Source organism: Pseudophryne corroboree, chromosome 10, assembly GCF_028390025.1.
Source record: "Pseudophryne corroboree isolate aPseCor3 chromosome 10, aPseCor3.hap2, whole genome shotgun sequence".
Taxonomy (NCBI): domain Eukaryota; kingdom Metazoa; phylum Chordata; class Amphibia; order Anura; family Myobatrachidae; genus Pseudophryne; species Pseudophryne corroboree.
In genome coordinates this window covers 105,443,371-105,456,708 of record NC_086453.1, presented here as the reverse complement: position 1 = coordinate 105,456,708, position 13,338 = coordinate 105,443,371, and the positions used below count along the sequence as shown (strand labels likewise).

The 13,338-nt window shown below is 47.4% G+C and overlaps 1 protein-coding gene across 2 annotated transcripts in view; it reads right to left on the bottom strand.

Annotated features, from left to right (window-relative positions):
* Positions 1 to 13,338, bottom strand: part of LOC134966159 (mpv17-like protein) — a 258,059-nt gene that overhangs the window by 29,681 nt on the left and 215,040 nt on the right. For both annotated transcript variants that reach the window (XM_063942695.1, XM_063942694.1), the window contains exon 6: positions 134 to 214. In XM_063942695.1, the coding sequence (XP_063798765.1) occupies positions 134 to 214 (81 nt within the window). The remainder of the gene's footprint in view (positions 1 to 133; positions 215 to 13,338) is intronic.

The window sequence follows — 13,338 nt, the reverse complement described above, 5'->3', positions numbered from 1 at the left end:
TAACAGTAACTATACATATTACCATACACGTATTGAAAACAGTATAGTCAAGTGTACAATTGGCTTTGTACAGAGCAAAGGGGGGGGGGGGGAATGAAAATATTTCTTTAATTTACTTAGATTATCTACATACCCATGCAAACTTTGTGACCTAAGCACGATGGTGGCACGCTCATGCATTGGATACAGTTAAACACACTCAATTTCAACCAGCCTGAAACAGAAAGAAACAGAAAAGATATACAGTCGTTAATAATAATAACTTGTGCTGTAAATAGCGGAAGCTGTTAGGCCAGGGTCCACAAGTCATTGATGATATTCAGTTAAACAACAAATATTTATTACTAGTAAAGGAACCATTCATATATTGGGCCACCATGGTCCAACCAGTTCTGGCACCATGTAGCCCCCTCCTCAATCCTCACTGCTCCTACCCTTACGTTTACTGCTGTGCTCAGTCCTACCCCCCACGCCTCCTTCTCTGCCCTGTCCCACTGCTCTGTCTGCAGACGCCTCCCACGTGCCGCCTCCCTCCTGCGGCTGCTTATTCTCCTCCTAGCGGTTTGTCCACCTCTCCTGCTAGAGTTTGTGTCAGCTCCCTAGCAGAGGGAGGGGTGGAGTGTTCCCAAAAATCCTGTTTCACATGCACGTACGAGATTGTACAGACTTTACTGGATTATTATATAGATACTTTTTTTCTAACTTGCTTGGATGTGCCTCATACAGAAAGAAGGCACAGGCTATACAAAGTAACTTGCTATCTCTCAGTACTTGGGCATGCCCACAAGATGTCATACCCTACAATGGCAACGTCTTGCTCATAGTATATAAAAGGTATAATGTATATAATGGTTTATATCACAGAACATAAGGGGTGCTAATCTAGATAAAAGGATAGAGAAATAACTATAAAGGACATAAGGATACAGTGCATATGGAAAGTATACACAGCACTTCACTTTTTCCACATTTTGTTATGTTACAGCCTTAATCCAAAATGGAATAAATTAATTAATGTTCTCAAAATTCTACACACAATGGGGTCATTCCGAGTTGATTGCACGTAGCAACTTTTTGCTGCCCGTGCGATCAACTAGGCGCCGCCTATGGGGGAGTGTATTTCTGCATAGCAGGGCTGCGAACGCTTGTGCAGCCCTGCTATGCTAAAAAAGTATCCTGTAAAAGACGACCATGGTAAGAGTTACTTACTGTGCGATCGATCCAGCGATGCAGGTCCCGGAATTGATGTTATACATCCGCCCTCTACACACCGGGACGCGCATGTGTTGGACTCATCACTCCCCGAAAGTGGTGAGTTGCCGCCCGGTTCCGCCTTCCTCCTGTCAATCCTCGCTAGCGGCATCACTGCCTGGCGAAGGCTGTCGTTGGGCAACGATGCGCCTGCACAATACGGCCGCTGCGCACACGTAGTTCCGACCCAATCGCACGGCTGCGAGGAAACACAGCATGCGATTGGGTCGGAATGACCCCCAATATCCCATAATGACAACGTGAAAAAGGTTATTTTTTTAGATTTTTGCTAATTTATTAAAAATTTAAAACTAAGAAATCTCATTACATAAGTATTCACAGCCTTTGCTCAATACTTTGTTGATGCGCCTTTGGCAGCAATTACAGCCTTAAGTCTTTTGGAATATGATGCCACAAGCTTGGCACAACTATCTTTGGGTAGTTTTGCCCATTCCTCTTTGCAGCATCTCTCAAGCTTCATCAGGTTGGATGGGAAGCGTCGGTGCACAGCCATTTTCAGGACTCTCCAGAGATGTTCAATTGGATTCAAGTCTGGGCTCTGGCTGGGCCACTCAAGGACAGTTACAGAGTTGTCCTGAAGCCACTCCTCCGATATCTTGGCTGTGTGCTTAGGGTCGTCCTGCTGAAAGATGAACCGTCGCCCAGAGCCGGCCCTAACCAATATGATGCCCTAGGCAAGATTTTGGCTGGTGCCCCCTAGCACCACCGCTGGTTCCGCCTCTGACCTTGTACCCCCTATATTTTAAATAGGAACAGTTCGCACATTTGGCGCACAACCCAAAAAAGGGGTGTGTTTTTGCTGACAAGGGGCATGGCCACACAATAACCTCATTTCCAATTATGCCACACAGTACTGCAACTTTATTCACATATGATCATGCGATAGTGTCCATAATTCATATTACATCCCACAGTAGTATCACTTTACCTTATAAACGTTACTCCTCACAGTAGAGCCCCTTATTCACATTACATCACACTGAATTGCTCCTTATTCACATTACACCACACCCTATTGCTCTTTATTCACATTAGACGACACAGTAGTGCCCTTTCTATACGCAACGCCACATAGTAGAGTACCTTATACACATAATGCCACACATTAGTAATGCATTTACACACATTCCACACAGTAATGCCCCTTACACATGAGACACCTTATTAATGTCCTTATAAACATAATGCACCTTACACATTATGACAACCTTTATTAATGCCCTTTTACACATAATGTCCCTTACACATATGCCGCACATTATTAATGCCCTTATACACATAATGACACACATAGTGCCCCCTACACATTTGCTGCACATTATTAGTGCCCCTATACACATAATGACACACATATAGTAGTACCCTGTTACACATATGCTGCACATTATTAATGCCCTTATACACATAATGACACACATAGTGCCCCTTACACATATGTTGCACATTATTAATGCATTTTTACCTGACACACATAATGCTCCTTACACATATTCCAAACACTACTGCACAACCAACCCACTCACATGCACACAGCACTCACACTGCCACTAACACTGTGACCTCTGCTTCTGCTTGGATACAGATGTGTCCTCATAAATATTGCCTCAATGCTAACGTAGGGAACACCTTTTTTTATGAAAAATAAGAATTTACTTACCGATAATTCTATTTCTCATAGTCCGTAGTGGATGCTGGGAACTCCGTAAGGACCATGGGGAATAGCGGCTCCGCAGGAGACTGGGCACAAAAGTAAAGCTTTAGGACTACCTGGTGTGCACTGGCTCCTCCCCCTATGACCCCCCTCCAAGCCTCAGTTAGGATACTGTGCCCGGACGAGCGTACACAATAAGGAAGGATTTATGAATCCCGGGTAAGACTCATACCAGCCACACCGATCACACCGTACAACCTGTGATCTGAATCCAGTTAACAGCATGATAACAGAGGAGCCTCTGGAAAGATGGCTCACAACCACAATAACCCGATTTTTGTAACAATAACTATGTACAAGTATTGCAGACAATCCGCACTTGGGATGGGCGCCCAGCATCCACTACGGACTATGAGAAATAGAATTATCGGTAAGTAAATTCTTATTTTCTCTGACGTCCTAGTGGATGCTGGGAACTCCGTAAGGACCATGGGGATTATACCAAAGCTCCCAAACGGGCGGGAGAGTGCGGATGACTCTGCAGCACCAAATGAGAGAACTCCAGGTCCTCCTCAGCCAGGGTATCAAATTTGTAGAATTTAGCAAACGTGTTTGCCCCGACCAAGTAGCTGCTCGGCAAAGTTGTAAAGCCGAGACCCCTCGGGCAGCCGCCCAAGATGAGCCCCTTTCCGTGTGGAATGGGCTTTTACAGATTTTGGCTGTGGCAGGCCTGCCACAGAATGTGCAAGCTGAATTGTGCTACAAATCCAACGAGCAATAGTCTGGAGCAAAAGCAGGAGCACCCAGCTTGTTGGGTGCATACAGGATAAACAGCGAGTCAGATTTTCTGACTCCAGCCGTCCTGGAAACATATATTTTCAGGGCCCTGACTACGTCCAGCAACTAGGAGTCCTCCAAGTCCCTAGTAGCCGCAGGTACCACAATAGGCTGGTTCACGTGAAACGCTGAAAACACCTTAGGGAGAAATTGAGGATGAGTCCTCAATTCCGCCCTGTCTGGAAAATCAGATAAGGGCCTTTACAGGATAAAGCCCCCAATTCTGACACGCGCCTGGCCGAGGCCAGGGCCAACAACATGACCACTTTCCATGTGAGATATTTTAACTCCACAGACTCAAGTGGTTCAAACCAATGTGACTTTAGGAACCCCAAAACTACATTGAGATCCCAAGATGCCACTGGAGGCACAAAAGGAGGCTGTATATGCAGTACCCCTTTTACAAAACGTCTGAACTTCAGGAACTGAAGTTAGTTCTTTCTGGAAGAAAATTGACAGGGCCGAAATTTGAACCTTAATGGACCCCAATTTTAGGCACATAGACACTCCTGTTTACAGGAAATGCAGGAATCGACCTAGTTGAAAATTCCTCCTTCGGGGCCTTACTGGCCTCGCACCCCGCAACATATTTTCGCCAAATGCGGTGATAATGCTTTGCGGTTACATCCTTCCTGGCTTGATCAGGGTAGGGATGACTTCATCCGGAATGCCTTTTTCCTTCAGGATCCGGCGTTCAACCGCCCTGCCGTTAAACGCAGCCGCGGTAAGTCTCGGAATAGACAGGGTCCTTGCTGGAGCAGGTCCCTTCTTAGAGGTAGAGGCCACGGGTCCTCCGTGAGCATCTCTTGAAGTTCCGGGTACCAAGTCCTTCTTGGCCAATCCGGAGCCACGAGTATAGTTCTTACTCCCCTCCGTCTTATAATTCTCAGTACTTTTGGTATGAGAGGAAGAGGAGGGAACACATACACTGACTGGTACACCCACGGTGTTACCAGAGCGTCCACAGCTATTGCCTGAGGGTCCCTTGACCTGGCGCAATACCTGTCCAATTTTTTGTTTAGGCGGGACGCCATCATGTCCACCTTTGGTTTTTCCCAATGGTTTACAATCATGTGGAAGACTTCTGGGTGAAGTCCCCACTCTCCCGGGTGGAGGCCGTGCCTGCTGAGGAAGTCTGCTTCCCAGTTGTCCACTCCCGGAATGAATACTGCTGACAGTGCTATCCCATGATTTTCCGCCCAGCGAAGAATCCTTGCAGCTTCTGCCATTGACTGCTTCTTGTGCCACCCTGTCTGTTTACATGGGTGACTGCCGTTATGTTGTCCGACTGGATCAACACCGGCTGACCTTGAAGCAGAGGTCTTGCTAAGCTAAGAGCATTGTAAATGGCCCTTAGCTCCAGGATATTTATGTGAAATGATGTCTCCAGGCTTGACCATAAGCCCTGGAAATCTTTTCCCTGTGTGACTGCTCCCCAGCCTCGCAGGCTGGCATCCGTGGTCACCAGGACCCAGTCCTGAATGCCGACTCTGCGGCCCTCTAGAAGATGAGCACTCTGCAACCACCACAGGAGGGACACCCTTGTCCTTGGTGACCGGGTTATCCGCTGATGCATCTTAAGATGCGACCCGGACCATTTGTCCAGCAGGTCCCACTGGAAAGTTCTTGCGTGGAATCTGCCGAATGGCTTTGCTTCGTAGGAAGCTACCATTTTTCCCAGAACCCTTGTGCATTGATGCACTGAGACTTGGCTCGGTTTTAGGAGGTTCCTGACTAGCTCGGATAACTAGAGATGAGCGGGTTCGGTTTCTCTGAATCCGAACCCGCCAGAACTTCATGTTTTTTTTCACGGGTCCGAGCGACTCGGATCTTCCCGCCTTGCTCGGTTAACCCGAGCGCGCCCGAACGTCATCATGACGCTGTCGGATTCTCGCGAGGCTCGGATTCTATCGCGAGACTCGGATTCTATATAAGGAGCCGCGCGTCGCCGCCATTTTCACACGTGCATTGAGATTGATAGGGAGAGGACGTGGCTGGCGTCCTCTCCGTTTAGAATAGATTAGAGAGACACTTGATTTACTAATTTTGGGGAGCATTAGGAGTACTCAGTACAGTGCAGAGTTTTGCTGATAGTGACCACCAGTTTTATTTATAATCCGTTCTCTGCCTGAAAAAAGCGATACACAGCACACAGTGACTCAGTCACATACCATATCTGTGTGCACTGCTCAGGCTCAGGCCAGTGTGCTGCATCATCTATTATCTATATATAATATTATATATATATCTGTCTGACTGCTCAGCTCACACAGCTTATAATTGTGGGGGAGACTGGGGAGCACTACTGCAGTGCCAGTTATAGGTTATAGCAGGAGCCAGGAGTACATAATATATTATATAGTGAGTGACCACCAGACACACAGTGCAGTTTATTTAATATATCCGTTCTCTGCCTGAAAAAAGCGATACACACAGTGACTCAGTCAGTCACATACCATATCTGTGTGCACTGCTCAGGCTCAGGCCAGTGTGCTGCATCATCTATATATATTATATATCTGTCTGACTGCTCAGCTCACACATCTTATAATTGTGGGGGAGACTGGGGAGCACTACTGCAGTGCCAGTTATAGGTTATAGCAGGAGCCAGGAGTACATAATATTATATTAAAATTAAACAGTGCACACTTTTGCTGCAGGAGTGCCACTGCCAGTGTGACTAGTGACCAGTGACCTGACCACCAGTATATATAATATTAGTAGTATACTATCTCTTTATCAACCAGTCTATATATTAGCAGCAGACACAGTACAGTGCGGTAGTTCACGGCTGTGGCTACCTCTGTGTCGGCACTCGGCAGCCCGTCCATAATTGTATATACCACCTAACCGTGGTTTTTTTTTCTTTCTTTATACATACATACTAGTTACGAGTATACTATCTCTTTATCAACCAGTCTATATATTAGCAGCAGACACAGTACAGTGCGGTAGTTCACGGCTGTGGCTACCTCTGTGTCGGCACTCGGCAGCCCGTCCATAATTGTATATACCACCTAACCGTGGTTTTTTTTTTCTTTCTTTATACATACATACTAGTTACGAGTATACTATCTCTTTATCAACCAGTCTATATTAGCAGCAGACACAGTACAGTGCGGTAGTTCACGGCTGTGGCTACCTCTGTGTCGGCACTCGGCAGCCCGTCCATAATTGTATATACCACCTAACCGTGTTTTTTTTTTCTTTCTTTATACATACATACTAGTTACGAGTATACTATCTCTTTATCAACCAGTCTATATTAGCAGCAGACACAGTACAGTGCGGTAGTTCACGGCTGTGGCTACCTCTGTGTCGGCACTCGGCAGCCCGTCCATAATTGTATATACCACCTAACCGTGGTTTTTTTTTCTTTCTTTATACATACATACTAGTTACGAGTATACTATCTCTTTATCAACCAGTCTATATTAGCAGCAGACACAGTACAGTGCAGTAGTTCACGGCTGTGGCTACCTCTGTGTCGGCACTCGGCAGCCCGTCCATAATTGTATATACCACCTAACCGTGGTTTTTTTTTCTTTCTTTATACATACATACTAGTTACGAGTATACTATCTCTTTATCAACCAGTCTATATATTAGCAGCAGACACAGTACAGTGCGGTAGTTCACGGCTGTGGCTACCTCTGTGTCGGCACTCGGCAGCCCGTCCATAATTGTATACTAGTATCCAATCCATCCATCTCCATTGTTTACCTGAGGTGCCTTTTAGTTGTGCCTATTAAAATATGGAGAACAAAAATGTTGAGGTTCCAAAATTAGGGAAAGATCAAGATCCACTTCCACCTCGTGCTGAAGCTGCTGCCACTAGTCATGGCCGAGACGATGAAATGCCAGCAACGTCGTCTGCCAAGGCCGATGCCCAATGTCATAGTACAGAGCATGTCAAATCCAAAACACCAAATATCAGTAAAAAAAGGACTCCAAAACCTAAAATAAAATTGTCGGAGGAGAAGCGTAAACTTGCCAATATGCCATTTACCACACGGAGTGGCAAGGAACGGCTGAGGCCCTGGCCTATGTTCATGGCTAGTGGTTCAGCTTCACATGAGGATGGAAGCACTCAGCCTCTCGCTAGAAAAATGAAAAGACTCAAGCTGGCAAAAGCACCGCAAAGAACTGTGCGTTCTTCGAAATCCCAAATCCACAAGGAGAGTCCAATTGTGTCGGTTGCGATGCCTGACCTTCCCAACACTGGACGTGAAGAGCATGCGCCTTCCACCATTTGCACGCCCCCTGCAAGTGCTGGAAGGAGCACCCGCAGTCCTGTTCCTGATAGTCAGATTGAAGATGTCAGTGTTGAAGTACACCAGGATGAGGATATGGGTGTTGCTGGCGCTGGGGAGGAAATTGACCAGGAGGATTCTGATGGTGAGGTGGTTTGTTTAAGTCAGGCAACCGGGGAGACACCTGTTGTCCGTGGGAGGAATATGGCCGTTGACATGCCAGGTGAAAATACCAAAAAAATCAGCTCTTCGGTGTGGAGGTATTTCACCAGAAATGCGGACAACAGGTGTCAAGCCGTGTGTTCCCTTTGTCAAGCTGTAATAAGTAGGGGTAAGGACGTTAACCACCTCGGAACATCCTCCCTTATACGTCACCTGCAGCGCATTCATAATAAGTCAGTGACAAGTTCAAAAACTTTGGGTGACAGCGGAAGCAGTCCACTGACCAGTAAATCCCTTCCTCTTGTAACCAAGCTCACGCAAACCACCCCACCAACTCCCTCAGTGTCAATTTCCTCCTTCCCCAGGAATGCCAATAGTCCTGCAGGCCATGTCACTGGCAATTCTGACGAGTCCTCTCCTGCCTGGGATTCCTCCGATGCATCCTTGCGTGTAACGCCTACTGCTGCTGGCGCTGCTGTTGTTGCCGCTGGGAGTCGATGGTCATCCCAGAGGGGAAGTCGTAAGCCCACTTGTACTACTTCCAGTAAGCAATTGACTGTTCAACAGTCCTTTGCGAGGAAGATGAAATATCACAGCAGTCATCCTACTGCAAAGCGGATAACTGAGGCCTTGGCATCCTGGGTGGTGAGAAACGTGGTTCCGGTATCCATCATTACTGCAGAGCCAACTAGAGACTTGTTGGAGGTACTGTGTCCCCGGTACCAAATACCATCTAGGTTCCATTTCTCTAGGCAGGCGATACCGAAAATGTACACAGACCTCAGAAAAAGAGTCACCAGTGTCCTAAAAAATGCAGCTGTACCCAATGTCCACTTAACCACGGACATGTGGACAAGTGGAGCAGGGCAGGGTCAGGACTATATGACTGTGACAGCCCACTGGGTAGATGTATGGACTCCCGCCGCAAGAACAGCAGCGGCGGCACCAGTAGCAGCATCTCGCAAACGCCAACTCTTTCCTAGGCAGGCTACGCTTTGTATCACCGGTTTCCAGAATACGCACACAGCTGAAAACCTCTTACGGCAACTGAGGAAGATCATCGCGGAATGGCTTACCCCAATTGGACTCTCCTGTGGATTTGTGGCATCGGACAACGCCAGCAATATTGTGTGTGCATTAAATATGGGCAAATTCCAGCACGTCCCATGTTTTGCACATACCTTGAATTTGGTGGTGCAGAATTTTTTAAAAAACGACAGGGGCGTGCAAGAGATGCTGTCGGTGGCCAGAAGAATTGCGGGACACTTTCGGCGTACAGGCACCACGTACAGAAGACTGGAGCACCACCAAAAACTACTGAACCTGCCCTGCCATCATCTGAAGCAAGAAGTGGTAACGAGGTGGAATTCAACCCTCTATATGCTTCAGAGGTTGGAGGAGCAGCAAAAGGCCATTCAAGCCTATACAATTGAGCACGATATAGTAGGTGGAATGCACCTGTCTCAGGCGCAGTGGAGAATGATTTCAACGTTGTGCAAGGTTCTGATGCCCTTTGAACTTGCCACACGTGAAGTCAGTTCAGACACTGCCAGCCTGAGTCAGGTCATTCCCCTCATCAGGCTTTTGCAGAAGAAGCTGGAGGCATTGAAGAAGGAGCTAAAAGGGAGCGATTCCGCTAGGCATGTGGGACTTGTGGATGCAGCCCTTAATTCGCTTAACAAGGATTCACGGGTGGTCAATCTGTTGAAATCAGAGCACTACATTTTGGCCACCGTGCTCGATCCTAGATTTAAAGCCTACCTTGGATCTCTCTTTCCGGCAGACACAGGTCTGCTGGGGTTGAAAGACCTGCTGGTGACAAAATTGTCAAGTCAAGCGGAACGCGACCTGTCAACATCTCCTCCTTCACATTCTCCCGCAACTGGGGGTGCGAGGAAAAGGCTCAGAATTCCGAGCCCACCCACTGGCGGTGATGCAGGGCAGTCTGGAGCGACTGCTGATGCTGACATCTGGTCCGGACTGAAGGACCTGACAACGATTACGGACATGTCGTCTACTGTCACTGCATATGATTCTCTCAACATTGATAGAATGGTGGAGGATTATATGAGTGACCGCATCCAAGTAGGCACGTCACACAGTCCGTACTTATACTGGCAGGAAAAAGAGGCAATTTGGAGGCCCTTGCACAAACTGGCTTTATTCTACCTAAGTTGCCCTCCCACAAGTGTGTACTCCGAAAGAGTGTTTAGTGCCGCCGCTCACCTTGTCAGCAATCGGCGTACGAGGTTACATCCAGAAAATGTGGAGAAGATGATGTTCATTAAAATGAATTATAATCAATTCCTCCGCGGAGACATTGACCAGCAGCAATTGCCTCCACAAAGTACACAGGGAGCTGAGATGGTGGATTCCAGTGGGGACGAATTGATAATCTGTGAGGAGGGGGATGTACACGGTGATATATCGGAGGGTGAAGATGAGGTGGACATCTTGCCTCTGTAGAGCCAGTTTGTGCAAGGAGAGATTAATTGCTTCTTTTTTGGGGGGGGTCCAAACCAACCCGTCATATCAGTCACAGTCGTGTGGCAGACCCTGTCACTGAAATGATGGGTTGGTTAAAGTGTGCATGTCCTGTTTTGTTTATACAACATAAGGGTGGGTGGGAGGGCCCAAGGACAATTCCATCTTGCACCTCTTTTTTCTTTTCTTTTTCTTTGCATCATGTGCTGATTGGGGAGGGTTTTTTGGAAGGGACATCCTGCGTGACACTGCAGTGCCACTCCTAGATGGGCCCGGTGTTTGTGTCGGCCACTAGGGTCGCTAATCTTACTCACACAGTCAGCTACCTCATTGCGCCTCTTTTTTTCTTTGCGTCATGTGCTGTTTGGGGAGGGTTTTTTGGAAGGGACATCCTGCGTGACACTGCAGTGCCACTCCTAGATGGGCCCGGTGTTTGTGTCGGCCACTAGGGTCGCTAATCTTACTCACACAGCTACCTCATTGCGCCTCTTTTTTTCTTTGCGTCATGTGCTGTTTGGGGAGGGTTTTTTGGAAGGGACATCCTGCGTGACACTGCAGTGCCACTCCTAGATGGGCCCGGTGTTTGTGTCGGCCACTAGGGTCGCTAATCTTACTCACACAGCTACCTCATTGCGCCTCTTTTTTTCTTTGCGTCATGTGCTGTTTGGGGAGGGTTTTTTGGAAGGGCCATCCTGCCTGACACTGCAGTGCCACTCCTAGATGGGCCCGGTGTTTGTGTCGGCCACTAGGGTCGCTAATCTTACTCACACAGCTACCTCATTGCGCCTCTTTTTTTCTTTGCGTCATGTGCTGTTTGGGGAAGGTTTTTTGGAAGGGACATCCTGCGTGACACTGCAGTGCCACTCCTAGATGGGCCCGGTGTTTGTGTCGGCCACTAGGGTCGCTTATCTTACTCACACAGCGACCTCGGTGCAAATTTTAGGACTAAAAATAATATTGTGAGGTATTCAGAATAGACTGAAAATGAGTGTAAATTATGGTTTTTGAGGTTAATAATACTTTGGGATCAAAATGACCCCCAAATTCTATGATTTAAGCTGTTTTTTAGTGTTTTTTGAAAAAAACACCCGAATCCAAAACACACCCGAATCCGACAAAAAAAATTCGGTGAGGTTTTGCCAAAACGCGTTCGAACCCAAAACACGGCCGCGGAACCGAACCCAAAACCAAAACACAAAACCCGAAAAATTTCAGGCGCTCATCTCTACGGATAACTCCCTGGCTCTCTCCTCCGGGAGAAACACCTTTTTCTGAACTGTGTCCAGAATCATCCCTAGGAACAGAAGACGAGTTGTCGGAACCAGCTGCGATTTTGGAATATTGAGAATCCAATCGTGCTGTCGCAACACTACCTGAGATAGTGCTACACCGACCTCCAACTGTTCCCAGGATCTTACCCTTATCAGGAGATCGTCCAAGTAAGGGATAACTAAAACTCCCTTCCTTCGAAGGAGTATCATCATTTCGGCCATTACCTTGGTAAAGACCCGGGGTGCCGTGGACCATCCAAACGGCAGCGTCTGAAACTGATAGTGACAGTTCTGTACCACAAACCTGAGGTACCCTTGGTGAGAAGGGTAAATTTGGACATAAAGGTAAGCATCCTTGATGTCCAGAGACACCATGTAGTCCCCTTCTCTTGAATTTGAACCTCTGTATGTAAGTGTTCAAAGATTTTAGATTTAAAATCGGTCTCACCGAGCCGTCCGGCTTCGGTACCACAACAGTGTGGAGTAATACCCCTTTCCCTGTTGCAGGAGGGGTACCTTAATTATCACCTGCTGGGAATACAGCTTGTGAATGGCTTCCAACACTGCCTCCCTGTCTGCTTGTAAAGCCCCAGCGTCATGCTGAGGGCTTTGCAGAGGCGGGAGAGGGCTTCTGTTCCTGGGAACTGGCTGATTTCTGCAGCCGTTTCCCTCTCCCTCTGTCACGGGGCAGAAATGAGGAACCTTTTGCCCACGTGCCCTTATGGGAACGAAAGGACTGCGCCTGATAATACGGCGTCTTCTTATGTTGAGAGGCGACCTGGGGTAAAAACGTGGATTTCCCAGCTGTTGCCGTGGCCACCAGGTCTGAAAGACCGACCCCAAATAACTCCTCCCTTTATAAGGCAATACTTCCATATGCCATTTGGAATCCACATCACCTGACCACTGTCGTGTCCATAACCCTCTTCTGGCAGAAATGGACAGCGCACTTACTCTTGATGCCAGTCGGCAAATATCCCGCTGTGCATCACCCATATATAGAAATGCATCTTTTAAATGCTCTACAGGCAATAATATACTGTCCCTATCTAGGGTATCAATATTTTCAGTCAGGGAATCCGACCACGCCAACCCAGCACTGCACATCCAGGCTGAGGCGATTGCTGGTCGCAGTATAACACCAGTATGTGTGTAAATACATTTTAGGATACCCTCCTGCTTTCTATCAGCAGGATCCTTAAGGGCGGCCATCTCAGGAGAGGGTAGAGCCCTTGTTTTGACAAGCGTGTGAGCGCTTTATCCCCCCTAGGGGGTGTTTCCCAACGCACCCTAACCTCTGGCGGGAAAGGATATATGCCAATAACTTTTTAGAAATTATCAGTTTTTTTATCGGGGGAAACCCACGCTTCATCACACACCTCATTTAATTTCTCAGATTCAGGAAAAC